At 37.2% G+C, this 26,866-nt stretch overlaps 2 protein-coding genes across 4 annotated transcripts in view; one reads left to right on the top strand and one right to left on the bottom strand.

The window, feature by feature from the left end:
* The window catches only part of rab3ip.L (RAB3A interacting protein L homeolog), a 28,168-nt gene extending 22,994 nt beyond the window's left edge, over positions 1-5,174 (bottom strand). The window contains exon 1 of one of the 2 annotated variants that reach the window (XM_018250692.2): positions 5,029-5,174. In XM_018250692.2, the coding sequence (XP_018106181.1) occupies positions 5,029-5,174 (146 nt within the window). 2 annotated transcript variants of the gene reach the window in all.
* Positions 5,175-5,323: 149 nt separating this feature from the next.
* best3.L (bestrophin 3 L homeolog) overlaps positions 5,324-26,866 on the top strand; it is a 34,617-nt gene continuing 13,074 nt past the window's right edge. Inside the window, exons 1-5 of one of the 2 annotated variants that reach the window (XM_018252464.2) lie at positions 5,324-5,531; positions 6,081-6,178; positions 11,043-11,416; positions 15,104-15,272; positions 25,425-25,519. In XM_018252464.2, coding sequence (XP_018107953.1) covers positions 15,121-15,272; positions 25,425-25,519 — 247 coding nt within the window. In that variant the 5' untranslated portion in view covers positions 5,324-5,531; positions 6,081-6,178; positions 11,043-11,416; positions 15,104-15,120. Of the gene's footprint in view, positions 5,532-6,080; positions 6,179-11,042; positions 11,417-15,103; positions 15,273-25,424; positions 25,520-26,866 lie in introns of those variants that run through there. The other variant, XM_041586349.1, reaches the window with a different exon arrangement.

The following is a 26,866-nucleotide window of genomic DNA, read 5'->3' as shown; positions in this document are numbered from 1 at the left end:
ATAATGATCTGCCCAGGACCTGATGTAGCACCAGACGATAAAAATGCTACCACCAAGCTTTACAGCTGGTATCAGGTTCCTCTTGTGAAATACTTTTGGTTTTCTCCAAACAACTGTGACCAAATAATTATCTTTGCTGTATATGTCCAGAGCACATTATTCGAGTCCTAATTATTAGTCTTGCCCTGGTATTCTTTTTGGACAGCATTGCTTTCCTCCCTATGTATAATGAAGCAGTAGAATAAGATGAAAGTGAATGTTGGACTGGCCAGACCAGGGATGACTTTGACATAGTTGGCCAGCTTGGGTATATTGTTGGAATGTATGGGAAAACAATCCCTTTTTTGTTTAAAGGGATTTTTTTCTGGTTAACAGGTCCCCCTGCAGTTTTAAAACATTCATTACTTCAAATACTACACAGCTAAAAATATTCTAGGTATTTCTACACTCCAGTTACAGTATATACAATTATCAGCCCTAGCCCAAATACAGCAGTCACCTTAATTAGGCTTAAATTTGCTTTCAGAATTTTAGACACTACAATTATGAATCATAAACTATTTTTCAATCGGTCTTTTTGTGTAGGGTTTTTTGCAATCTTCATCTCTCTAACCTGTGAATTAAAGTACTGTAACCCTGGCAACCAGAGAGCAGACTAATTGTGAGTGCTACAAGGCTATATCTCATTCACCTTCCAGTTTTAAATCTGAAACTGGTGGACTACATATAAAAATTATACCATCCATATTTATATCAGGACATATTTACCCAAAGCACAGGTAGCAGAGATTTATTTTATATGCACTTTATAAATGTACTGATGATAATAAATGAATGCGAAGGCACATATAAACAGAACAAATGAAGCTAAGAGAAAAGATTACAAAAAAAAGTGAGCTGGTTATTTATTTTATTTTTAATATCTTGATAGCCTCCAAAGAAGTTTTTTTCAGTTGCTTTCCATTTTTTATTCTTTGCCTTCTTTCCAAAATTGAATCTTAACGTTTAATGTTCCTGTCTCTGGTGTTTCATTCAGGTGGCTCAATAATCCAGATGAATAATCCCTTTAATTCTAAATTTGTTTTGTTAACCCCCTTGCTCTTCCTCTATGGTTCGCAGCAGCAGATCAAAAGCTCTGAGCTGGTATATCTTAAGTGTAGATATGGTTATGTTTTCTTTGCAGTCCTCGGTCATTGCCCTCTTACAATGGTATACCAAAGCAATTAACAATGGGATAGACATAGCTGCAGCTCCAGGCTCCAATGTTCTTTGAATTGATAGTCACGAGTGCTCTGGGCCTGGACCCCTATCATGACTTCTCCAATCAAATCACATTACACTCTTTTAAAGAGATGTATGCCTGGCAGCCAGAAAATATGCCTTGCAAAGTACCAGTGAATCTCCCAGTGTGCCCATTAGCCATAAGCCCGCCTTAGACTCATTTGCCACTGCTTTAATTCTAATTGTTTGTGAAAGTGGGCCCGGCGTATCAGATTTTTTCTGTTGAGGCCCAGTCTGACATTAAACTGCTTTGTCAGTTCACCCACCCAGGAAATACATGCAACTTTTAATGTAGGGAGTTGTAGTACCTTTTCAAGCTTTTATGGCAAGCACTGAAATATTACCTTTTTTTTTTTAAATAGATGTGTAATAACTCAACCGCAGCCTCCAACTCTCAGGACCCTCCACAATACACTGTACATTTAACTGATTCTGCAGCCACTAGAGCTTTGCACTGACTGTAGCACTGTTCCAGTATTGAAAAAAATTGACTAGCTGCTATATATTTTTTACAGAGTTTGTTCGCCTTCCAAAAGCTTTTTCAGTTCAATTACCAGTTGCTTTCAACCTTTATTTACCATTTTTCCAAAACTGAAGCGCAAAGTTTAATGTTCCTTCAGTCTGGAAGCTCAGTAATCCAGATGCAGATCCTAACCCTTTACAATTTGCTATATTAGTTGATACATTCTCTGCAGTTTCTAATGAATATTAGCAATTATTGTATCAATTCTAACAGCTGCCTTTACTGAAATTCTGGGATTCTGCTTGGCAGGACAAGAAATATATCAACTAGTGTTATCATTTAGAACAGTTAAGAGTGAGTGACCCCCTCCAATAGCTTCCGAAACACATAAGAAGGTAAAAATGAAACGTTAAACTTCAATATTAGAAAAGCGGTCACAAATAGAAGATATAAAGTAATTGAAAAAAAGTCTCTCTCTAAACTAAAACAAATAAACTGAAAAGTGTTGTAAGGTGAACAACCCTTTTAAATTTTGTGTTCTTCCAAACATTGTGCAGCTCACTGAACATATACACACACTTAGCTTATACTAATCCAGCATTATTCTCTCAGACTGGCAAGCATCAATATTAATCAGAGCTTGATCAGCAAATCCAACAAGAGATTCACAAATAGAGCTTAAGAGTCTTTTACACGGTAGGTATCGTCTAATGCTCTGATGAGTATCGTCTAATGCTCTGATGAGATCATTATACATAACTCCAATTACAAATCATACTTAAAGGACAAGTAAAGCCGAATAAACTGGGGGATAATTAACATAATGGCACCCCCAGTGATTCAGACTTTGCTTGCCCCTTAAAGACTATATTTAACTAATTAGGGAAAAAGGAAGTATTTGCAAAATATTTTTATAAAGTATATCAGATACAGCCTTAAAGGACAAGGAAACACTTCACAACAAGTTTTAAGTAGATAATAGTATACCCCCTGTTGTACTGAAATACTTTTATTTTGCAAAATATAAAACATTTAGCTTGCAGTCGCGTCTGATAACTTTACAAGGTTTTGGCCAATATGTACCCGAGCTGCTGTTCGTTGAAGAAAATGCTTGATGGAGCTACAGCACAGAGTATTGGTGAGGGAGAGGTGCACTTCAGGTATTTTTTTTTTTTTTTTGGATTTACTTTTTTTTTTTTTTTTCTTTCTTGGATTTACTTTTTTTTTTTTTTCTTTCAAAACTTAGGGTTTGAACCAGCTTAAAGGTTACATTAAGAATAAATTGTACAGAACTGCAGGAATGCATGTACAATGAGTTAACATCATTGATTTTGACTTTCCTTGATCACAACACATTGTCACATTAATTACAAGTGAAAAAAAACAACCATTAATTTAAATGGACGGACAAAGTGGGACATGCAAAATTTGCTACATCTGTAATATTCAGTATTGATGACCCAAACAGTTGTGGGGGTCTGCCAACACAGCACTGGCAATTTTGTGTACAAATAGACTGGTTGTTCCGTAATCCTAGTATATTGTCTGTCAAAATGGACTACCCAGAGGCTAATACTTGCAACCAGTTGGGCAAACAATCCATATGGTTGCATTTTTGGCTCACTGAGTAGAAAATGTGGTCCGGTTGCACCAGCCCCAGACCCACAGCTTTAGGGAGCGGTAGGGCAAGGAATGTAAAGAAAAAGCAGGGCCGACCAGCACTCAAACAGCTACACAGGACCAGAGAGAATAAGTTAAAACAATTTTTTTTTTATTTATACAAAGTTTAAAAAATGTATATCTGCATCTCCATCCGCCCTACACATTTTGCACCCACTTAGGGTGGGCGCTGCTTTTTCTTTACATTCCTTGCCGTACCGCTCCCTAAAGCTGTGGGTCTGGGGCTGGTGCAACCGGACCACATTTTCTACTCGGCGAGTCATTTACAATTCATTCTGGAACACCCGTGTTTTTCCCATTTTTCAACTCTCAGGCTGTCACAGCAAGGGGATCTTCCACCAATCATACACCATCCATGTCATAGGCTTGCATGGGAAATATGGGCTGTCGCATAGGCAGTTTTAGGCATTTCTCCATATGAGAAGACTATATGGTGGAAGACATCGGGTGACACTAGCCTTAAAATTGATAATGTAAAGGACAGGTTGTAATAAGTTGGTTCCAAAAGTGCTATAAAAACTTAGATTAAAATAATGTTGCAATTTTAAAGCAGAAAACAGATAAGAGTTTATTAAAAGAATGCTACAAAGTTCATTTTGTAATGAGTACAGCAAGTTTCCAGAAAATGTGATATTCACGTGCAGTTTCTAACCAGGTAAGCTTATGAGGATGTCGACGCTAATGCAGTCTCAACACCGTCTTCTATTGTATTTTACTGTGTATAGAATTCAAAAGAAGGCTTCTGTCCTGCAAACCAAGGGAGCAAAAATAATCTCCTCTAAAGCAACAGATGTCGCTAGGGAAACATCTGTCATAGTGAACACAAGTACAGCTATAGAATCAATAAGAAACAAGAACAAAGACCTAGTGTAAGAGGTTACTCAGAGCTCCCAGCAGCTTTGGACTGTCAGCAAAAGCTGGGGGTTCCATTATAACCACACTTGCAGGATTAGGGGTCGCAAACCTCAGACTATATGTATGTAAGAGGCAGAGGCCTATAAGCTATAGCTTTCAGCTGGTAAAATCATTTAGCACTTAGTGTAATGAAAAGAAGCAAACGTTGTTTGCGTCAACATATTTTCTAATAAAGTATTAATGGCAACAATAATACACCTAGTTTTATTAAAAGTAGAAGGAAGGACGACCCTTTTAAGAAGTCATAGGTCGGACATCTTTGAATGTTTCAATACCACTCCCAGAATCCTTGGCCAGCAATTGGCTGCGTGCAGCAATGAGAGAATAGTGTGCGCCACAACAATAACAGAGCCTCAGGCTACTCACTTTGAACATAATACCTGCCTACAGGGCGCAGGTGAGGCCTAGAGATGAGCAGCAAGACTATGCTCCATTGTACTTGTTAATGAATCATTTGTGTAGAGCTTGGTTGCGCGGGCACAAAGCTACGGTACGCCGAACGGGTCAAATGAACCATTCCAGGGCTTGCCACATAAATAAAGAAGCTGCTGAAGTGGTCTCTTTCGCACAACAATGGCATAAGCGAGTACACACAAAAGAATTGACATTCGCGATGCCCTTAAAAACAACAACCCGGCTCTTGTAGCTCTCACTAATCCCCAAGCGTCTCCCTCCCGACACCCTATTACCTGTTAAAGCCGGTTGGCTGCAGCACGCTGAGAGAGAAATACAAGTGGGAATCGGTGCCCGCGCAGCGCGCTCCCACCAGGACTATCAGGTGCAAACTACATGGGAAAGAAACACACCAGTCACCCACCAGACCAGGAACGCGCATGTATGACGTCACCTATCCCAACCAATGAGTGATAAAGGGTCCGTCGCACCTGCGTGGAGGCAAGGGACGCGCGCTCGGGACGTCACATCGTTGGTCGGTCAACCTGAAGAGAGGATGAGAATAATGCTGTGTCAGCGAACTGGCAAATAAACTTTCATGTGGAACTTGGATCTCGTAGAGGGTTCACCCTAGAGGTGTGCGTTTCTGCACGAGGGATTGTCCAATGTTGTATATTTCCATTCAGTGCCCAGGAAAAGCCTAAAATTCGGAGATCTTTATATAAAGAAAGGAAATAAAATGCGTATTTATCAAGCTCTGTACTGCCCACATATCTCTGTGTAAAAATAAAGCATAAAAGTAAGCGGCCACTTGAAAATTCTTTTTACTAACTTGTCTTTTTTCTGAGTCACTTCTGTGTTAATCATTTTCACGGTATAATAAGCCCCTTTAGCCACATTTAAACCGCATCTTCTACCCTCTGATCACGTGTTATACTCTTTCTGTTTGAAGCATCTATTCTGCTATAGTTCTGCAGCCTTATGTATTTTTATAAACATTGGCACCTAACTTTCTGGATAATCTTTAATGTCTAAACTGGACTGGGGCAGAAATAACAGCCAGCCTTTATTTTTTAATCTTTCTTTCCTATTAGTAATATTGACATCAAGCATCATTTGTACCAGCCTGGTGATTAGGCACAACTATCTGCTAGACTGCTACCTTTACTATCTCTGTCCCTCAGCCACTTTCCAGTCCAAAAATATTTGCCCCCATATTGTGCCCTAATTCTTTGCAGGTTCAGTAGCAAAATGTAAATACAGTATATAGCACTAATGGCCTTGTCTTTTGGTTTCTTATTTATTTCCTTGAAGCACCTAATCAAGTTTTTCATGTGTTTCTGTGCAGGCACATGAACATTGTAGATCAAGGCAAGAAATTTAATTGATCGGGACCAAGATGGTGGCTGTACAGCTCAGCATATTTCTGTGCTCTAAAGTGACAGAGTAAGCTTCTTGAAATTCATAGTGATGGGTCAGTTGTTTCATCAAATGTTATGAAATTAGACCCCACAGTACCACCAGAAGTGGTTTATTATCTGAAAACATTCCATAGATGTCAGAACATCATTGGAGCCATAAATATTCTGTCTTTTACTGGCATTATTTTTTTTTTTTTTTTTTTTAAGAACTTGAAGAACCTTAAAATAAAAGCCAGGCTCAATTACTAACTACTCTTATCAGGAAGAGGCTCATGCAGGCTTCTTGTACTACTGTGAATGACCTATCCTTTCCTTGTTTATTCGCATATTATTAATCATATTGCCATTATGATTAATACTAATGAGTTAGGGAAAGATAGGACTTACACAGTGGTGCCACTATATTACAGTGCTTACCCAATCAGTGGGTCAAGTCCTGTCATCCTGAAACAGGTTGCTCTGTCTCTACCTGTTTCAGGATGACAGGACTTGACCCACTGATTGGGTAAGCACTGTGTTTAACACAAAACTGTAATACAGTGGCATCTGTTTTTCATCACCCAATTAAATTGCTAGTGTGTTTAAAAACCTGACTGTCAAATGATTCTGGCCATACTGTTACAGAGGTGCTTCATGCTGTCTTACTACCTGGGCAACCAACTAGTAACTTTGTAGCTCACATGTTGGTTTCACCCTGAATAAACATTAATCTTTACCTAAAGACAGAGGGAGTCTAGGATTACCACTCATCGCCTATCCATGTGTTTTACAAAGAATCATGTAACGGCAGTCTATAGGATCTTGAGACAAATAGAAAAGTCGTACACAGAAAATAAATTTAACTTATTTCCCTGGTGCTGTAGGGACGGTGGACCACACTCTATTATAAACTATTCCTTCATATGCACAACATTGACGATTTGGGATAAAATAATAAATACAATTAAATTAAGTTAAATTTGATCCCTTAGAGCCGCAATCTGTAATAACTTTCCACCAGAATGCCTAATGCTTAGGGACAGATTTATCAAAATGTGAGTTTAGAGCTTAAATGGGTTGTTCACCTTCAAACAACTAGTTGTTTTCAGATAGATCACCAGAAATAATGACTTTTTTTCCGATGACTTTCTATTTTCTATGTGTGACCATTTTTTCTAATATTGAACTATATTGAAGTGTAATTTTTCACCTTCTGAAGCAGCCCTGGGAGGGGTCGCCGACCCTGTAAACTATTCCAAATAGATACATTTAGTTGATATGTTTCTTGTCTTTGTCCCTGCTGAGCAGAATCTGGGTTTCATTACAGGCAGCAGTTAGAATTGATACAATAGTTACTAATACTCCAGAGATGCTGCTGAGAAATGTATCAACTCAATGTTGCAAATTTGTAACAGTTCCGAATCTGAATCTGAATTACTGAGCTGCCAGGCTCAAACACCAGAGACATGAACATGAAAGTAATTGAAAAAAGTCTTTATTTCTGAGGAACAATCAAAAAACAACTGAATTGAAAAAAAATTGTTTTAAAGGTGAACAACCCCTTTAATAAATAAAAACTCACCCACATTATATTCATTCCTATGGGGTTTTTAGATTTATATTTATCAATGGGTGAAAGTTAGAACTTACTATTTGATATATAATGTTCTAAAATTTCCTTAGGAATGAATAGAAAGTGGGTGAGTTTTTATTTATTAAGCTCTAAACTCACATTTTGATAAATCTGCCTTAGATTTAAGATAAAGATTCCAGCTCCAGATTCATACTCCAACAGATGACAGGTGGTTATTTGTAATCATAGTATACTCTCTGGTTTGACAGACATATGGATTTACCTAAACTTCAACACTTCCTTGAATCACCTTCTGTCATAAGGAATATGCAGCGAGGCCAAATAGAGTTTGAGAAACTCTTGCTCTTGCTTTCCAAAAACTCTATGCAACAGCCATTAGGGAAAGCAGTGGCTCTAAGGTGGCTGGTAACCAGTCCCAGTATCACAGATAAACTGTCATGGTTTGCTTGTAATCTGTGAAACCAGGTGTGTCTGTGGAAAAAAATACATTTATTTCTGAAAGTCAAGATACTGTTTATGCACCAAATGAATGTGTGTCAAAAAAGGGTTATATATTATTTATTTTAATCTTGGATATCTAAACACCTTTCTCCTCTTCTGTATGATACTCTTGCCCATATCATCAATGCTGTATATTGTTTTATTATCACTTCTTATTTTTTCCTCTCTACTCATTACTTGCATAATAAAAAAAATTAATTCTAAGTACCTTTCTAATGTACAGTCATTTTAAGATGTCAAAATGTTATTCATCAAGGAAAATGGCAATTGAAAGTTGTGTTTGTTTAGCCCTTTCTATTCTTTTTATCTGATTCTTAAAGGAGAAACAAACCCTTAATTTAAAAAAACCCTACCCTACATAGACCAACCCCCTCCCTCCTCCCCCCCCAGCCTAGCTGCCCCCCCCCGGGCAAATGCCCCTAACGCTTTACTTACCCCTCCATGCAGATTCTGTCCAGCAGAGTTCACGGCAGCCATCTTCTTCTCCTCTGTAATCTTCAGAATGAGATTGGTGGATTGGTGCATGCTCAGTTGGAGCAATTTTCTGTTTCGCGACAACTGCGCATGCACCAAAACTAACGAAAATTGCAGAAGCGACAGTCTCATTCAGAGGATTACCAAAGCGCCTGAAGATGGTGCCAGCTGGACAGAATCTGCCCGGAGGGGTAAGTAAAGAGTTAGGGGCATTTGCCCGGGGGGGGCAGCTAGGCTGGGGGAGGAGGGAGGGAGGTCTATGTAGGGTAGGGGTTTTTTTTTGATTAAGGGTTTGTTTCTCCTTTAAAACAGTGTAACAGGAGTCAGGTCTCCTCAAGGTATTTTAATCAGCTTGCTTGCAACATGGCTTGGTTTCATAAGTGAAAACCATGAGTGCAGAGATTGTAAACAGATAGTCTGATACTACTTTAAAAGTATTAACATTTACAAATAACTTACAAATTGTTGAAGTGTTTCTGCAAAAAAATATGTGGGGTAGTGGACCCCACATATGGTGGACTCCATTTTTTCATTATAATACCTTTTCAAAAACAAATTCAAAAAAGTAAAAAAAAATTGTAACCAAATTGGATTTCATAAAATAAATGTCATTTCAAACTGAACCCAATAAAGCAATCGAGAGTATTCATCTCATCTATTCTGTTCCTTCATTCCAACACTTAGGGGGTTATTTACTAAAACTTTTTTTCTCATATTTTACTAGAAACAAACTCAATCTAACTCAGATCCATGAATTTGGCTAATTTACTTATAATTAAACTCAAAATTGGATAGAAAAAAATTAGAGGTTTTTACATATATCTCCTCCAATTTTTTCGAGTTATAGGTTTAAATACCTCAAAATTGTTGAGTTTATAGGCTAAAAATCTGAATCTATCAAGTTTTCGAACAAAAAACCAGTGTCAAACACCCAAAAATCGTGAAGGCAAAAAACATCTTCAAATGGTTACAGGGACTTATGCCATTGACTTTTACATGAATTCGACAGGTTTTAGGATTTGGATATGGGGCATAATAAACCTCTAATGGGCAGATTTATCAAAATGTGAGTTTAGAGCTTAATAAATAAAATTTTTAGAATTGTATTTATCAATGGGTTAAAGTTAGAACTCACCATGATCCCATAGGGATCAATAGAACGTTGGTGAGTTTTAATTTATTAAGCTCTAAACTCATATTTTAATAAATTGGCCCCCAAAAAGTTTTTCCTCCAAAAATGTGAGATTTTTTAGTGAAAATTTTTTGAGAAAACAAAACTCGACCTTTAATAAATAGACTAGTTCTCTGGAACAAGTAAACTGATCACTAGTTCAGTTTGCTTTCAGCCTTAAAGGAGAAGGAAAGGTTAAAACTAAGTAAGCCTTATCAGAAAGGTCCATCTAAATATACCAGTAAACCCCCAAAGTAATGTTGCTCTGAGTCCCCTGTCAAAAGAAACACTGCATTTCTTTCCTTCTATTGTGTACACATGGGCTTCTGTATCAGACTTCCTGCCTTCAGCTTAAACCTCATTGCCCTGGGCAAGAGCATGCTCAGTTTGCTCCTCTCCCCCCACCCCTCCCTTCTCTACTGTAATCTGAACCCAGAGCAGGGAGAGACTCAGGCAGGAAGTGATGTCACACCCCATTAATACTGCAGCTCCTATTCTAAACAAACAGAGCGTTTCTAGAGCTTTTTACTCAGGTATGGTAAAACATTCTACAGAATAAATATAGCATTCTAGCTTGCCCTATTGCAGCTAATCTATTGGCAATAAAATGCCTCTGTAGCTTTCCTTCTCCTTTAAAACTGATTGCTCATGTGTTATGTAACACTGCTCTTTTAAACGCTAGGGGCCTATTTATCATGCTTCAGTGATGTTGCCCAGAAAAATCAGCAATTAGATTTCAATAGCTAAAAAGCAATAGCAAAGATCTGATTGGCTGCTATGAGCAACATCACCAGTAATGTTCTACTCCACTTTTTACACAGCATGATAAATAGACACCTATCTGTTGTACTGCTATTTAATAGTATCATGTTGTAAATTGCCTAGCACGCTACAAAGTTCAGTCACATTTCAAGTGCTGTTTGCAGTACTGAACCCCACAAGACCTTAATTTCAACATGTACACGATCTCACACGTATCCAACGACTTCCACTTTATCACGTGTTTGACACAGACTGCATAGTCTTATAAAACATTGATATGCTGGCTAAGGAGAAATGAGCCACATTTTATAGAAATCCCACTGTATTTGTGAGTAGCAATTGCTTACACTACGTAATGCCTATATATGCAACATGTTTCTAGGTGGTCAGTATTCCTTGTCATTTCAGAGTCATTACATTGTGTTCCCCTGAGAGTTTGCAGCCTGAAATCTGTGCTCAGAACCGTTGGTCAGTGGTGTTTTTCGCGTGCCAGGTGGATATATAAATATAGAAGAGGGAGCAAGATCAGCAGCTGTTGGCTGTTTTCATCCCCCGGCACAGTCTCTGATGTAACTGACAGAGTGTATGTTGGCACAAACATGCTACAAGTAGGGAAGGCACTCTGTCCCTTGTGCTTGTCCATCTGGTCACCAGGAACTCTGAATCTCTGTATGTAGGAAGCTTCAATTACCAGCAACAGGAGGCTGTGAAAATACTCGCCCTGAGGTTCAGTGTCTCTTGACAACATTAGGGACACCCAGAGGACTCCTGACCCTTATCAGGTTGGTTGAACATGATGGTTGTATATGATTCATCTACAGCTGCTGTCTAACAACACTGTCTTATTCATTGTGTACTTTGTTATACCGGTATATTCTGTAAAAGGGAACATTTATAGGCATCAGAAGTATATTTTTCCTTAAACATGTTTTCTATGATCTCCGATGCATACTATATTTGCATTTACACACTGTTTTCTTTTTTAACTTTGTCATACTTAGGGGCATATTCGAATTTTCACTTTGGAAAGCTCATGCAACTCTGTCAGATGTTATTTTGTGGCGAATTTGTGTTTTTATCAAAATGCTAAATTTGATTTAGGCAAATGAACGCTGGCATACTTTCACCAGAGATAATTAGTCAGTGCAAAAGTTTCTTAACGAATTTTCTCTAGTGTTACTTTCTTCCTAGCTTCGTTAACATACTTCAAGCTTACCTCAATTTAAATATGGTGGGTATATAAAAGTTATATGTATGTATTTGTGATGTTGGAGAAATTGCTGGAAGTAGTCACTTATTATTATATAAAGACAAAAGAGATCCTCTATTGTCCTAGACCCTAAAACAAACGTGGCATCAGCTTCAAATGGTTAAAACATTTTAAATAACACATATTTAATAGTTACAACTTTGAAACATAATCCCACATTAATATAGAAAAAGTCTTTTTTTATGACTTTTTTGGAATGCAGGATATGATGTCACTGATATAATAATGTTGAGGATGTAGCTTCATCTTATCAATTCGCCAGGACAAATCTGGCGAAATAGACTTTGTCGAAAAGGGTAACATATTGAAAAGTTCACACTTTGATACATTTGTGGATTAAGGATCGTTCGCCTGAGCGAAAATTTGCCTGGTGAAATGGCGCAAAATTTCTCTAGCGTGGAGCTTTTTCACTAGCGAATTGTCTTATTTGCCTTTTAGTAAATTGGCGATGTACCTGCGAATGGTCATTTTGGTGAATTTTTGCTCTTTTCTAGATTTGCCCCTATTTATGAATATGAAACCAAACTAGGGATACAATAGCTCATAGCACTAATAAACAACAAAGTGACAATAATCCTCGTAATTTTACATTGTTTTATCCATTGTGCAACATACTTTCACAAAATTCCAGCATTATTACACACATCAAAATCATGTGCAACATTTTTCTCCATATACCCAAGGTACAATATGCATCTGTTTAGGAAGGGGCAACACCTATTCTCATACACTCATCAAAAGGCTCAGCTCACAGTAGGAGATTTGTACTTACCTTACAGATGTCAAGTACAAGGCTTTCTTGCATAGAAGCATGTCAGTGAAAAAAATTTATACAAATCATTAGTATAAATAAGTGCAAATAGGCTCATTTCCATCACAATGTAAATCTCTATAATATCAAAAAACTAAACTGCTCAGTATGGGCTTCGCTTATGTGACATCAAGTGAATGAACAAACAAAAACTCTTTTTAATTGAGATACTATAATATAACACTCTGAGCTTAAGCCTGACCTTTCTCAAGGATGAGTAATATATTTTATTAAGGACTGAAATGTAATATCTGTTGTGGGGAAACAAAGAACAGAACATTATCAGACATTTTAAAGGTCTGTAATTTGAGCTGATGTAGACAATTAAAGGGGTCCTCTACCCAAAAACATTTTTTTTTAAATAATGAAAGCATTTATAAAAACATTTACAAATACCTTTAAAACTATTAAACATGTAAGGTAGAAAGATGCATTGGCATTAAATTGCAAGTTGCAAAGGAGCATGTATGGACACAAGTTCCATTCTGAATAGTGTCAATACATGCAAATAGTTGTGCCCGTAGCAAATTTGTGCTTGTGTGAGCCAAATGAGCTAAATGAGCTTTTAAATTTAGATGTGATAGTCTCCCTATGGTACATTGCAAAACTCTTTCCAAATCTACTGTAATAACTTAATGGGTCTCCACATCTAACATTCTATATACAAAGAATTTTTAATAGGCATTTACTGAATTGATTTATTTTTTTTAACAAAAAATGTATTGCTTATTATTAAATTGCTACAGGAAAAAAAAATGTTTTATGCTTACTACAGTCTTTAAAAAAAGTATCTGAAATGCTGGCATAGGGTTTTCCAGTACTTGAATAACTGTCAGAGTTAAATTTCACCAGGGTCAGACATGGATAGTTGCCATCCAAATACCATTTTTTCACAGTGTTTTATTATCATACATTTTTTTAAAAGGAATATAATTCTGTAAAGATATAATGAATGACATTTGTCCTCTGTTTATCAATACTACTACTAAATTAATGTTATTATAATAATAATATATATAATAGTAATATTTTATCTGCTACATAATTTAGGCCCACAGACTATATAGCTGTTTCTATTGCTGACAAGTACTATATATATATATATATATATATATATATATATATAGAACATGGAAGAGTTAAAGTAACTGATTTTAATATAAAACAAAAGAAATTTCAATGTTTCGATTACATCATTTCCAACTGAGCCTGTTGAGTGCGGTATTTTTTGCTATTCTGCTTATATAAGTATATAGTCCAACCTGGTGCACTCATAACACTCTCTGTGGCATCTGCCTGGGTGCTGGTCTAATAATAGTATTACTTACAAATATTCAATAACCGCACTCCAGGAACTTTATAAATGAGAAAAATTAAAGTGATTTATTTCAGCTCCTTTACTAGGGCCGTCTACAGGATGTATATATATATTAGTATGTATATAAATATACAGTCCAGGTGTGTATCTGCACTCTGACTCGAACAAATGGGTGCTATATCAAAATGTGATGAATAGCGATGAAGAAGATAAGCACTCCAATAGTTCTGATTAATAATTATTTACTCTGTGCGTACACATCCTTGATAAAGGTCCAAATGTGGACTGAAACATTGGTATGCACAGTGGAATAAATAATTATTAATCAGAAATATCGGAGTGATATATATATATATATATATCAGTCCAGTGAGTATCCGCACTCCAAGGACAAGGTGTATAAATGGGGTGCTCGGTTAAATTATGTTTATATCCACGAACATCAAAGAACCGGCACTCCCATGTAAAAATAATTCACTTTTTTATTATATCATAGTCCAACATTTTAGTAAGTCATGTGACATTACATCAGAACTCACCGTTTATAACTGATGACATCAGAACTCACCGTTTATAAGGATATAATTTACAAGATATTCATGGCTTTTGTGTTGAATGGATTTTACCAAGTTTGTTTTGATTTTTTTTTCGATGAAAAACAAAGACAAGGAGTCCTATAAAAAACTGGAAAAAAAAATCACAATTTCCAGGTTGAAGTGATTTGAAGACTTGATTAAAATGTTGTCTCGACCTTTCTTAAATTAGCCTTTAATTCAACCAGTGTGGCTATATCTGATGTAGCTAGTTCCTAATGGGCAAGTTCCCTAAGTCATTTAAGATTTTTGTTTGGTAAATGTTGCCTTAGCATTTCCTGGCAGGTTTCTCAGCAGACAATTACCCATCTGACTTTAGCTGCAGAAGTACTGACTCTTTTGTCTAGCCCACGGAGCTACTAAATCAAACACACTTTTTACAAGTGCAGAGTAGATTTAAATGTCACCAGTTTATGCCAAATAATCTGCATGTTACCTCTTATAATCTGTTCTAGTGCACACTCTCTTCTCTTACAGAATATCATGTACAGAAGATGACTGTAACATACTCCAGTAAAGTAGCCAATGCCACATTCTTTGGATTCCATCGATTACTCCTTAAGTGGAGAGGAAGTATCTACAAACTGCTGTACAGGGAGTTTCTTCTTTTCACTAGTTTATACACTGCACTGAGTGTCATATACAGGTACAGTATCTTTTCCACAACATTATTACATCAAACTTACAGTCAGACTTATACATGAGTGAGTGTTTGGCAATGCTGAAAGGCTGGCACCCCCAAATAAGAGATGAACGTTAGCTAAATCAGGGATGCCCAGCATGCAGCCATCAAGATGTTGCTAAACTCCAAATCTCTCAACCCTCATTAGCCTTCAGCTGTCAGTGTAATGGTAGAATTACAGTTCATCAACAGATGGAGGGCTGCTGCTTGGGTTTGTCTACATTGTTGGTTAAACATCTGTATGTTTTCTTTGTTTTTGTCATAGGCTGTAAAAGGCAATGCCCTTGTGATGACCACAAATTAAACCGTGCAAGACCTTCAGGGGATCTCTCACTGAAAGGCTGGCCAGGCTGTTTCCACTAGAGGGTGCTTTATATTTAAATGTAATTAGGACTACATACCTCTCAACATTTGAAAAATGTAAAGAGGGACAAAAAGATATGTTGCATGTAATGTGGCCAAACATTTTGACGCCACTCATTTTGTGGCCACATACCATAAATAACACACCCATTTTACAAAATTTGGCAGGTTATGGAAAGTTTGAACACATTTCTGGGGTTTTAGGGCCATGTGTTATTACAGTTTTGCTAATGAAGGTGACATTGCCTGTTAAAGGAGAAGCAAACCCTAAAGTTAAAAAAAAACATACCCCCCTACCCTACATAGACCTCCCTCCCTCCTCCCCCCAGCCTAAGTGTTACCCAGGGCAAATGCCCCTAACTTTTTACTTACCCCTCAGTGCAGATTCAGGCATCGGAGTTTACGCGCCATCTTCAGTCGCTTCAGTAATCTTCGGAATGAGACAGGCGCTCTGGCAATTTTCGTGAGTTTCGTCGTATGCGCAGTTGTCGCTATACACAAAGTTGCTCCAAGTGCGCATGCTTGCTCCGCTGGTGTAATTCCGAAAATTACCGAAAAGAAGAAGATGGTACCCGTGAACTCTGATGCCTGAATCTGCACCGAGGGGTAAGTAAAAAGTTAGGGGCATTTGCCCAGGGTAACACTTAGGCTGGGGGGGAGGAGGGAGGGGGTCTATGTAGGGTAGGGGGGTAGGGTTTTTTTTAACTTAAGGTTTGCTTCTCATTTAAGCTGTCATAGTTTCTCCAAGAGTCCTGCTGATCTTATTAGTTACAATTGTATCTAAGTGCAGGTGTTTAGTATGCTGGCCTCTCTGCCAAAAGCCTCTTTAATTAAGTTTAAGAAACTTTGTATCTTTATCTGGCATCAGTGCAGCAGATCAAAAAGATATGCGGTACATTTTAATAAGAATCCAGGACTGCGGGCTGAGCTGTCGAAAATGGGCATATCCTGTGAAAAAGGGGACAGTTGAGAGATATGGTCAAGTTATACATAAACTAATACTTTAGAGACCTAAAGGCTTGCCATTTTATTCACACATTTTTAAGAAGCTCAGTGGAATTCTTAGTGCTCAGCCAAGCCAAATATGAAATCCAGTGACTTTAAAACCCGTGACATGCATGGCAAATTCTCTGTAATGTAAGTTTCCAGTTCTATTATTATTATTAAATTATTATTATTATTAAAGGGGAACTATCAGGAAAATGAAAATTTAATATTAACTTCATCATACTGAAACAAGAAACTTTCTAAATACAATCAATTAAAAATTCTGTAACATTTCTCAAATAATCAAGTTTATGTTCACTATACCCCTCTCAGCATCTTTTTCTCTTCATTCTGTATTCATGCAGTAGTTGTCAGATTTTCATTGACAATTAGATCAAATATATCTTTTGGGGAGCTTCCTTTCCTAGCAGATGTATTAGAGCTCATTCATATAGTTGATTCCAGTACAAACAAAATCAACAGAATAACCGACTTTGGCACAAATTCTGCATGTAGAGAAACAGGATTTCTGGTGATTTTAATAGAGTGAACGCTAAGAACTCTTAGAAATGTTTTAGGCAAAAACAGCCCCCCTAAAAGATATATTGGATTCTACTATCATTTAAAATCAGACTACTAAGTCCTGCATGAAGAGAGACTGAAGAGAGACAGCTGCTGAGAAGAGGTCAGTGAAGAGTAACTTGAATATTTCTGAAATGCTTCAGAATTTTTTAGAAAATTTCTTATTTCAGTATGATGAAGTTTATATTAAATTAAAATTTTTGCGATAGTTCCCCTTCAAAATAAGTAGTTACAAAGTGCCAACATATTCCGCAATGTACAATAAAAGGCTGTATAAATCAAACATACAGATTCCATACAAATACTGACCAAGAAGTAAAGAAGGCTTTGCCTTCTACTGCCACTGTTGCAAGCAATTTGCTACTGTAGCTATTGGCAGACTTCACACTAAGTAAGCAGCATTCACGTGTGATGGTACCCATGGAACTCGGAAATTAATTGTTCTCATTCTATTACTTGCCAAGGGTACAGGCTGTAACTATAGAGTTGCCACTTCTGTATTTGACAATGGAATCCACTTTGACAAAAAATATGAAAGGAAATACAGTATGTAGCAAGAAGGGTCATGTATTCATGTGTAAGTAAGTACATTTTGCCCCACATTTTAAAAATGGATTCAACAGTGTACTTGTACTTCACCTTGAGTTGTCTTTTGCAGTCAGTGGGGGTCATTTATAAACTTTGCGCAGGGCAGATTGGTTCGAAAAGTGAATATATTTGCCCTGCGTTTGGTTATATTTATAAAGCTGAATAAGAGGGTGCAAACAGAATTGCAAATTTTTTTTTCACAATGAGAATTTCTATAGGAAATTTAAATATGTCACAATTCGCAAATCGCAAATATTTATGTGCACACTCTGCGACTCAATTACGCCACAACTTTGGTGGCGGATAAAACAACCTCGCATATTGGGTGCGCTTGTGCAAACTCCCTTCTCATTTGCGTGCCATTTGCAAAAATGTATTCACACTGCGAATTCACAAAAACCGGAAAGACGGGCAAAGAAGTGCAATATATTAGCGTTCAGGAAAAAACATGCGCAATAAAACCATTTGCGAAAAATATGCACTGCACGAACTTTATAAATGACCCCCAGTGAGTCTTTGTGAACCTCTGACACAAATCTTTCCAATGGAATGTCCCCCCTCTTTCACTAAATGGTCACCTAGTAACACCCCAGATGTTCATGGTTAAGTATTTAAATGGATACACAAACATTGCATCACTGTGAGATTACAATAGGTGCTTGTCACCAAAAGTGAGGGAAACCTAACAATGGTGTCTTACACTCTTTATACTCTTTATACACCCTTTATACACTCTGGGGGTTATTGACTAAAACTCAAATTTATCTCATATAGTTATTAAACCAAGCTCAACCAAACTCCCATCCACAATTTTAACTTATTTATCAATAAAATAACTTGAAAAAGTTGGTTGGGGAAAAAACTCTATAAAACTGAGCTTAAACCCGAATCTTATAAATCTTTTGGGATTTGATGCCCGAATCGCTCAATTTTTTTTCGGGTTATTGGACGAAAAACCTAGCGCGGATCCAATATCTTGAAAATGTAAAAGGGACACCTGCCATTGACTTATACATGACCTTGACAGGTTTGAGATGGCAGATTTTCAGATTCTGACTTTTTGCAGCTTCAGGGTATAATAAATAATTTTGGTCAAAAAACCTTGACCAGAAAAAAAAAATCGAGTTTAGTAAATAACCCCCTCTGTGTAATATTTGTTGTTTAAACACTGCACTATTTGCCAAAGGTATGCTTCAGTGATTTAAAGCATTTTACAAATGTTTCTTAAGTTAAGGTAAACTCCTGGGTGCTGCTTTCAAATAAGGGTGCACTATTTACCCAGCTTTTTGTTATTCACTTCTGTTAACGGCTATGGCCACATGGAGCGTATAAGCACAGGCCATGAAGCAGCCCCTTTGATCATGACCATGCTCTTCTGTTGTTGCACCCAGAGTCACTGCATCAGCCTGGATGCAGTCACATGACGCAGATTTCAGCATAAAAATGCATACATACACTTTTCGGAGCCAAAATCCACTTCATGATCCTGCACCAGGCCGACACAGTAACTCTGGGCGCAGACACAAGAGAAAGAGAATGCTCAAGGATCAGCATATTCTGCATATAAATTCAGCCCGAAAATTAGCCCTTTGTGGCAATAGCTAGAGGTCTTACTGTGCATGATCTGTTGCATAATATGTCAAACTGTGTGTTTGGTGGGGGGAAGGAAAGATCAGAGGGTAACAGAGATAGAAGGAGAAAACATAAGAGCAGTTGATTTGATATGAGAAAGAAATGGGTACATAGTAAAATAGGAAGGAAAAGCATATGGAAAGTGGGTAAAAGGGGTAATAGGTAGTGTAGGAAATGGCAGAAAATAAACAAAAGAGAAGTGGAGCACAGAAGTTAAAGGGTAGAACAGTGGAGAACAGTAGACAATCAGGAGAGTAGGTGAAAGCAGTAGGCAAAGGGGTGAGAAAAGTAGAGAAGAAAGGAAGAACCGTGAAGGTAGTAGCAAAGTGTAAGACAAGAAAGACAAGAGCAAGGTAGGAAGGAAATAAATTATTGTTGTAACGGAAAGGATGGGAGAGAAAAATAAGACTTGGGGGATAAAAAAAAACAAGCAAATATAGAAGACCAGAATAAAGAATAAAGGGAGGAGACTATAGCAGTAACTATAGCAGAAGAGATAAGGTAAGTGGCAGGTGTAAGCAATATATAACTTTACAATGATCTGTATGTAATTGATGTGCAATGTGAAAAAATTTCCCTGGCAATGGATAAGAATTTTGTGTGGGGCAGAGAGAGGGGGTTTACTGAATGCGACTTTATAGCTCCAAAAACAGTAATAATAAATATATGAAGCTACATTGTAGCTACTTTTTAAGCAGTACTACTTAGCAAAACTTTCTGGCTACTCCTGGCCATACAGGACAACCAATAGGGGTAGGGCTGCCTTTAATTCACAGAGGACTTTGAGAAGCATTTTTATCAAAGTGTGAGCAGATAGTTGGCACAGGGCACCAGTGGGGATTTTTAGTTTAGTTTTAAGTTTTCCTTTGTTGAACTGTCGAAGACTGCATCTAACAGGCAGAAGTTGAGTGAGGTACAAAGAACTGTGAACTGCAATGCTAATTCTCTGTATTATAAATAAAATTATTCCAGGGTTGTCTTAAATTCAACAAAACAACATTTAACCATGCTGAATCAAATAATATTAATAAGACAATTATTTGTCATTACAGTTCTTTTTACAACAAATTTGTCATTTCCCCAAGGTCACAGTATTAATTGCCTTAACAATACTTTATACTTCAGCCCTTTGGAGCCCTTTTTGTATCTGCCCTTGGTTGTACATGCCTCTTTAATATATATTTTCTATAAAGCACCACAATCAATATGCAAACTGAATGGAAGATGCTAAAACATTAGCTTGTAAAAAAAATCTAATAATTAGTTTTTCTGTAAGAATGCTTTCCAGTGTACAGGAATAAGGATTTTATTCTCTTACTGCAAGAGTAAACTTTATCCATAAATTGGGTCTGAAGAGCGTTGGGTGGAGGTAAATGCCATTCTTCATTTGTTTAGGCAGGGGAGAAGCTGGGAGGTTCCTACTGGCCAGAAATATAAGCAATGGTTGTGCTTGTAGCTAGATTATACCAGGTGGAGTTATCTGTACACTCTGTAGGCCCATCTAGTCTCCTGGTGGGAGACTTCCCTTAGATAAGGGTCTGCCAGTCAGGGCTGAAGATAAATTACCATTAGCGGAGAGACCCTCCAAAGAAGCAAATGATGGGTATGCTCCAGATCGCTCCAATCAATTTTTTAGTGAGGTTGAAGTATGTCTACCCCAAATATGCTTGGGTCGGCTCCCACAGTTCGAGTGTAATCCCCCAGTGAGATTGTGCCACATGTTGAGGCCTTGAGGGGGAGGTGATTTGTCTACGGAAATACTGCTCCTAGCTGGGAGGATGGTAATGTAGTTCATAAGGGGGCCTCAAACTCCTAACTCTCTAAGTCTAAAGAATATGTGAGAAGTCAGTATGGGACCCTTCCTCCAATACTAAAATGAAGGCCCACCTGAATGAAGGAGTTATGTGTAACATGCTTTACTGGGAGCTGCAACTTGCAAGGCCTGTGACAAGTGAAGGGTTAACAATAGTGTGCTAGCAAAAGACAAGTGACCTAAACAGTAAAACTAACCACATCTTCTCCATAATAGCATTACACAGGTTATTCCAAGAAATATTACAAAGCAAGCATTCAGGACTCTGTAGTGCCTTTAAAGGTTGCTTTGTAATTCTTTTTTTTAAACCTCTTTTTATAAAATTTTCAAAAAAAAAGGAGAAAGGGAGGGTACAGAAAGAAAGGGGATTAGGGATAACTGGGAAATTTACAGTCATTGTTTCATATATTAATAGATGTATACGAGGCAGCATGATCTGTGAACTTGATTTGCCTTTATCTCTTATATAGCCAAGGTAGATGTAAGAAGGTAACTAAAAGCAGCTTCTTGTTCAATCTCTACCCATAGTTTAGATTCTATGTGGTGGGACCAGTCCACGATGCGCCCCAGCCCGGATGCATGATAGTAGAGTCTGCAATCAGAAAGTGACACACCTCCTTGTTTCTTATCCTTTATCAATGTTCTATAACTCAATCTAGATTTTTTGTTTTGCCAGATAAATTTTGTTATGGCAGCTTGCAAGGAGTCTAAAATGGACTCCAGCACATGTAGAGGAATGGTTTGAAAAACATATAATATGTGTGGGATAATATGCATTTTATTCACAATCATGCGGTCAAACCACGAGAGGGATTTGTCAAGCCAGTGATCTAGGTCTTTTTTGATATTCGTTAACAACTCCTTTAAAAATTTTGATGTCCAACCATCATAATTTTTGGAGATTCTTATCCCTAGATATGTTAGGTGGTACGAAGACCATTTGTAGGGGAAATTATGTGATAATGCTTATATAATTTGTGGGGATAGAGATATATTTAAAGCTGTAGACTTAAAAATTTACTTTAAGGTTACTAAAGTTACCATATTAAGAATTGGAATTGAAATATTGGGTTGTGTAATAAAAAAAAAAGCTAATCGTCTGCATAAACTGCGATCTTGTGCTGACTGTTTGTGATGGTTACTGCTTTAAAGTCCTGGTTGAGTCAGATATGACATAGGAGGGGTTCTAGTGCTATTACAAATAAGGCTGCCGACAGAGGGCAACCCTGCCGTGTACCGTTGCAGATTTCAATGTAGCTTTGTAATATATTCATAAAGTTTGCTTTTCAAAGACATAAGAGTTATACCACTCATGACTAGTTTTGTCACCTGCGTGTAAAACAATGCCTGGACTGTGTCAGAGCCTAATAAATCTCTGATCCCTGATACTTCTCATGCGCTATTGACTCTTAACTTGTAAATTACTTTCTGGTTAATGCCCTTGAATGTCTGCCTGTTAGATCACCCCACCCGAATTCCAAGGAGATGCTCAATCTTTCCTTCTGCCTCTGTTATTTAGGCAACAATTCCCAGCTGGGAGTTGCAGTATAACAAGGAGTGAAACAAGTCTTGGAAGCTTTTGGTCAAGCTTTGTGGTTTTGCATTGAATGATAGCAGAAAATCTTCTGCGCAAATTTTTTCTCTTTATATTTTGCTTAAAGGGGTGATTCACCTTTATGTTAACTTTTAGAGGTCTATTTATCAAAGGTGAAGATCAAATGGTTCCGACCCAAAAATTGGAATCATATTCAATTCTTATGATTCAAATTTTTCTCTGAAAAAAACCAGGAAGGCTATTAACATCTCCAAATGGCTCAATTGACCTCTGCCATTAATTTATACATGAACTCGGCAGGTTTTAGGTTGCGAATATTCTAATTAGGACTGTTTCCATGGTTGAGATGTGATAAATCTCACATTCGAATAGGGGGATTAAAATTAGAATGTGTGAATTTTCTCCTTCCTGCCTGCATCCATGCCTTCTGATAAATTCAGGGAGGGAGAGGGTCACAGTAACATGACACAGTGGAGGCCCTGAAACGTTTTTGCAGGGGGGCCCCCGGACAGTTATTTTACACCACTGTTTTTACTGTATAAAAACTCCTCAGTTGTAGGGGTCAGGAAAGATGAGAAGTACCCACCACTATAGTGGTGGAGTAGCAGCTCATGAGTTAATTGCCACTAAACTGGAATAATTTTAACTGAGCTAATAAATTCTACTGACATATTGTGATATTCCAAAAGCTCTTCATGGCTTGAACATTATATTACATTTATCATGTGGTAGTCACAACATTACAATTACTGCTCCTAACACAGTGACTATCTAATTTATCATAGGCCCAGACAATGATATTCTGAGATAAACTTAAAAAAGAAAAAAAGTGCTAAGCTATTAAAGTGGGGAGTGATAAAATCCAATGTACATAGTTTGACAATATGTTGTACAAAAATGATACTTTAATTATACAGTATGCACATGATATGCAGTGGCATCATGTAATGAAGGCCTTGGGCACTGGGGCCCAAAAGCTCTACAGATCTTTATGTACAACATTATAATTTTAGGAAGATTATGCTCACAAATGTATGATTATGAACAATGACTTACATGCTACATGGAAGACTTGTGTATGGGTACGCATACTAGATATTGAATCTATATGATGCTTGTCATCAATATATCATATTATTTGACAGGTTTGATTTTCATGTTGGATTAAGGGCCGCATTCGTTTGTTGATGTGGTTTTCACCCCAGCAGCCCCTATTCTGGTCGTTATAATCGGATCGTTTGGCCCTAGCCCATTATTACCCACATTTTCTAGGCATATCAGGGGAAATATCAGCTCATTTGACAACCTTGCCAAGCTTAAATTTTACTGTTGCCATTACACGTTCAACATTTCTCCTGGCATCCACCAAACCCAAACTAGTCTGTTAGACTGCCAGATGTGAAGTATGATTAATCAATTCAGAGAACCCAATGGCAAATATCATTATACTTCTCTTGTACATGGTAACATTAGGTTTGTGTGTATTACAATGAATAGTTCTTGCACTGACGTTATTTCTAGAGACAGTTTGGCAGTACGTTTTAAAACTGACAAGATGCAATTTAATAGGTTGTCTGGATACTTTTGCCCATATAGTGTTTTGCTCCAGGGTTGACATTCTTATCACAAAGGCTTTTTGAACTTCTGAATAACATTAGTGCCTTTTCCCTTCCCATTGCTCTGGCGTATGATTCAGCCATGTGCAGAACAAAAAGCCTCTTGTCCATCCTAAGTGCAGTTTGCAGGTTAGGCACAAAAAGTAAATTCCAAGCATCATAAGCTGAGATGAAGTAAAGGAAAATGGTGGACAGGGAGAGGAAGGCAGGAAGGAGAGATATTAAAGACTACAGATACAATACCAAGAAAAAAGTATAGGCATTGGGGTTGGGGTGGCATCGTTTTTTTTCTAAAGGCAAATGTCTTGATAAACAGGGTTTTGATTTTTATTTTCCCTATAAGAGCTAAATGCATAATTATTTTCTGTACTACTTTCATTATTTTCTATGTATATAGTATGTGTTTCTACCTAGGCTTGCAGTTTTAGTGATGCCTACTCTATTATTGTCTCTTACACTGACCTGCAACAACCTTCCTTGTACATTTTACTTTCTGGGTTCCTTTATGGCCCAACAATAGTTTGTAAGAAATTTAGAGATCTAAAAAATGACTATAGCTCCTCCCAAGTGGTCACCCCCATAGTTTGGGAACTTCCCCCTAAAGAAAATTCCATGTGGAGTGTATTTTAGCCATCAAGAGGGCACAATCTGGAATTATTGAGAGCATGGGCAGCCAAATTGGGCAAGAAATATATTCATTTCCATAGTTATTCCTTAGATGTAGATGTCTTATAGACTGTATAGAAATATACCATACAATTAAATAGGCATAGGTATTTCCCTATACTAGGTGTAACTGCACAGGAAAATCTGAGTATATGGTGTCCATTTGAAAGGCTATGGCAGCACTGCAATTAAATTGTTCTGCATGAAATGTAAAAGCACCTAAAACAGTTCGCTCACAGAGTTACTTCACAATAGAAGATGTTGTGACCCAGGGATTTCAGGAAAAGTGTACGTTTATTGTCTTTCTGTTGCAGATTCTTTCTTACAGATTCTCAAAAACGTTACTTTGAAAAAGTCTCACTTTACTGTGACAAATATGCTGAACAAATTCCAGTAACATTTGTGTTAGGTAAGTAGCCATTATCTGTGGGCCAGATTTTTGCAACTGCTCTCACTTGGAAAGACATAACGCACTTGGGGCTAAGTTCATTTAGGTATGATACTTTTTCCTCATCTGTTACCAAGGTTTACATTTTAAAGGCAACAATGAACTGTTTGCTAATCACTTACCGATCAATAAAGTCCACAGGCCCATGTGGTCAGGGAAACTTGAGGAGAAAGCACATCTTATTTTCCAGACAGTGCAGGGGGCTTTTAAATTGATAATGACAGTCATGCAAAAATTGTCATGTGTCAGTCTCTCTTGAAACAGACAAAAGTATAATGGTTTGTGCAGTTGCACAAACTTTTACACTGTAATGGCCCAATATACAACAGCTGATGGTTTGGACACTCTTCGAAGTGAGTCACGTTAAGGTGTTTAATAAGGGAAGCATGACAGCCAAAACCTGAAAAGACCAAATGTCAATGTCTAGTAACTCATAACAAACAATCTGCAATTACCATTTACTGGCCTTCTGTGGTCAGAATTAAGACACCTGATTGGTTCACACAGGTAGATAGTCAAAAAAATATTATGCCCTGTAGCTATGTCCCACCTTAAGTATCTTTCATCTACCTGAAGTAGGACATTAGGGTACTTTCAATAAACATTCGCTTTGTTGTTTTCTTGCATAGTAATAATAGATAATATAAGAAATGTAAGTAGAATGTTATCATTCCTAACTGAATCAAGCCCTTTGCATGAAGTTTTTATGGCACAAGGAAGGCATGATGAGGGTACTAACACACTTTGTAGAAGAATGCTTCTTTTCGAGTGCAAACAATTGCCTTACTGCAAAGAGCTGCTTCATGATAACTGTTTTGTGTTCTGTTGTATCTTTTATTTTTGCCTTCAATTGATTTGCATCACTCATCAAGAAGTTCAAAGGAGTTGCTGAATATATATATATATATATATATATATATATATATATATATATATATATATATATATATATATAGATATATATATATATATACGTGGCTCATAAACTGTCATATTACATCCTTCTTAAGAAGCATGTTATAAATTAGACGTATAATTTTTGCTGTAAAATAGGACCAGTATGCCTATGGATATTGTTCCAGCATTTGCCTATTCTGCAAGATCAGATGATAGCAACAGTCATTCCATCCGTTATCTATATTTGACAATAGTATCACAACCACTTCATGGATTCTAAATTTTGTCACAAGAATCTGTTAAAAAGCTTGCTAATTAATTGTATTTCATTTAATATTATTTCATTTGGGAACTTCAGTATACAAACAGAGTGAATCATGTGAAATCCTGTTTCCAGACCTGGGCAATAGT

The sequence above is a fragment of the Xenopus laevis genome, chromosome 3L (assembly GCF_017654675.1).
Source record: "Xenopus laevis strain J_2021 chromosome 3L, Xenopus_laevis_v10.1, whole genome shotgun sequence".
Classification (NCBI taxonomy): Eukaryota; Metazoa; Chordata; class Amphibia; order Anura; family Pipidae; genus Xenopus; species Xenopus laevis.
This window is presented reverse-complemented; position numbering and strand designations above follow the sequence as displayed.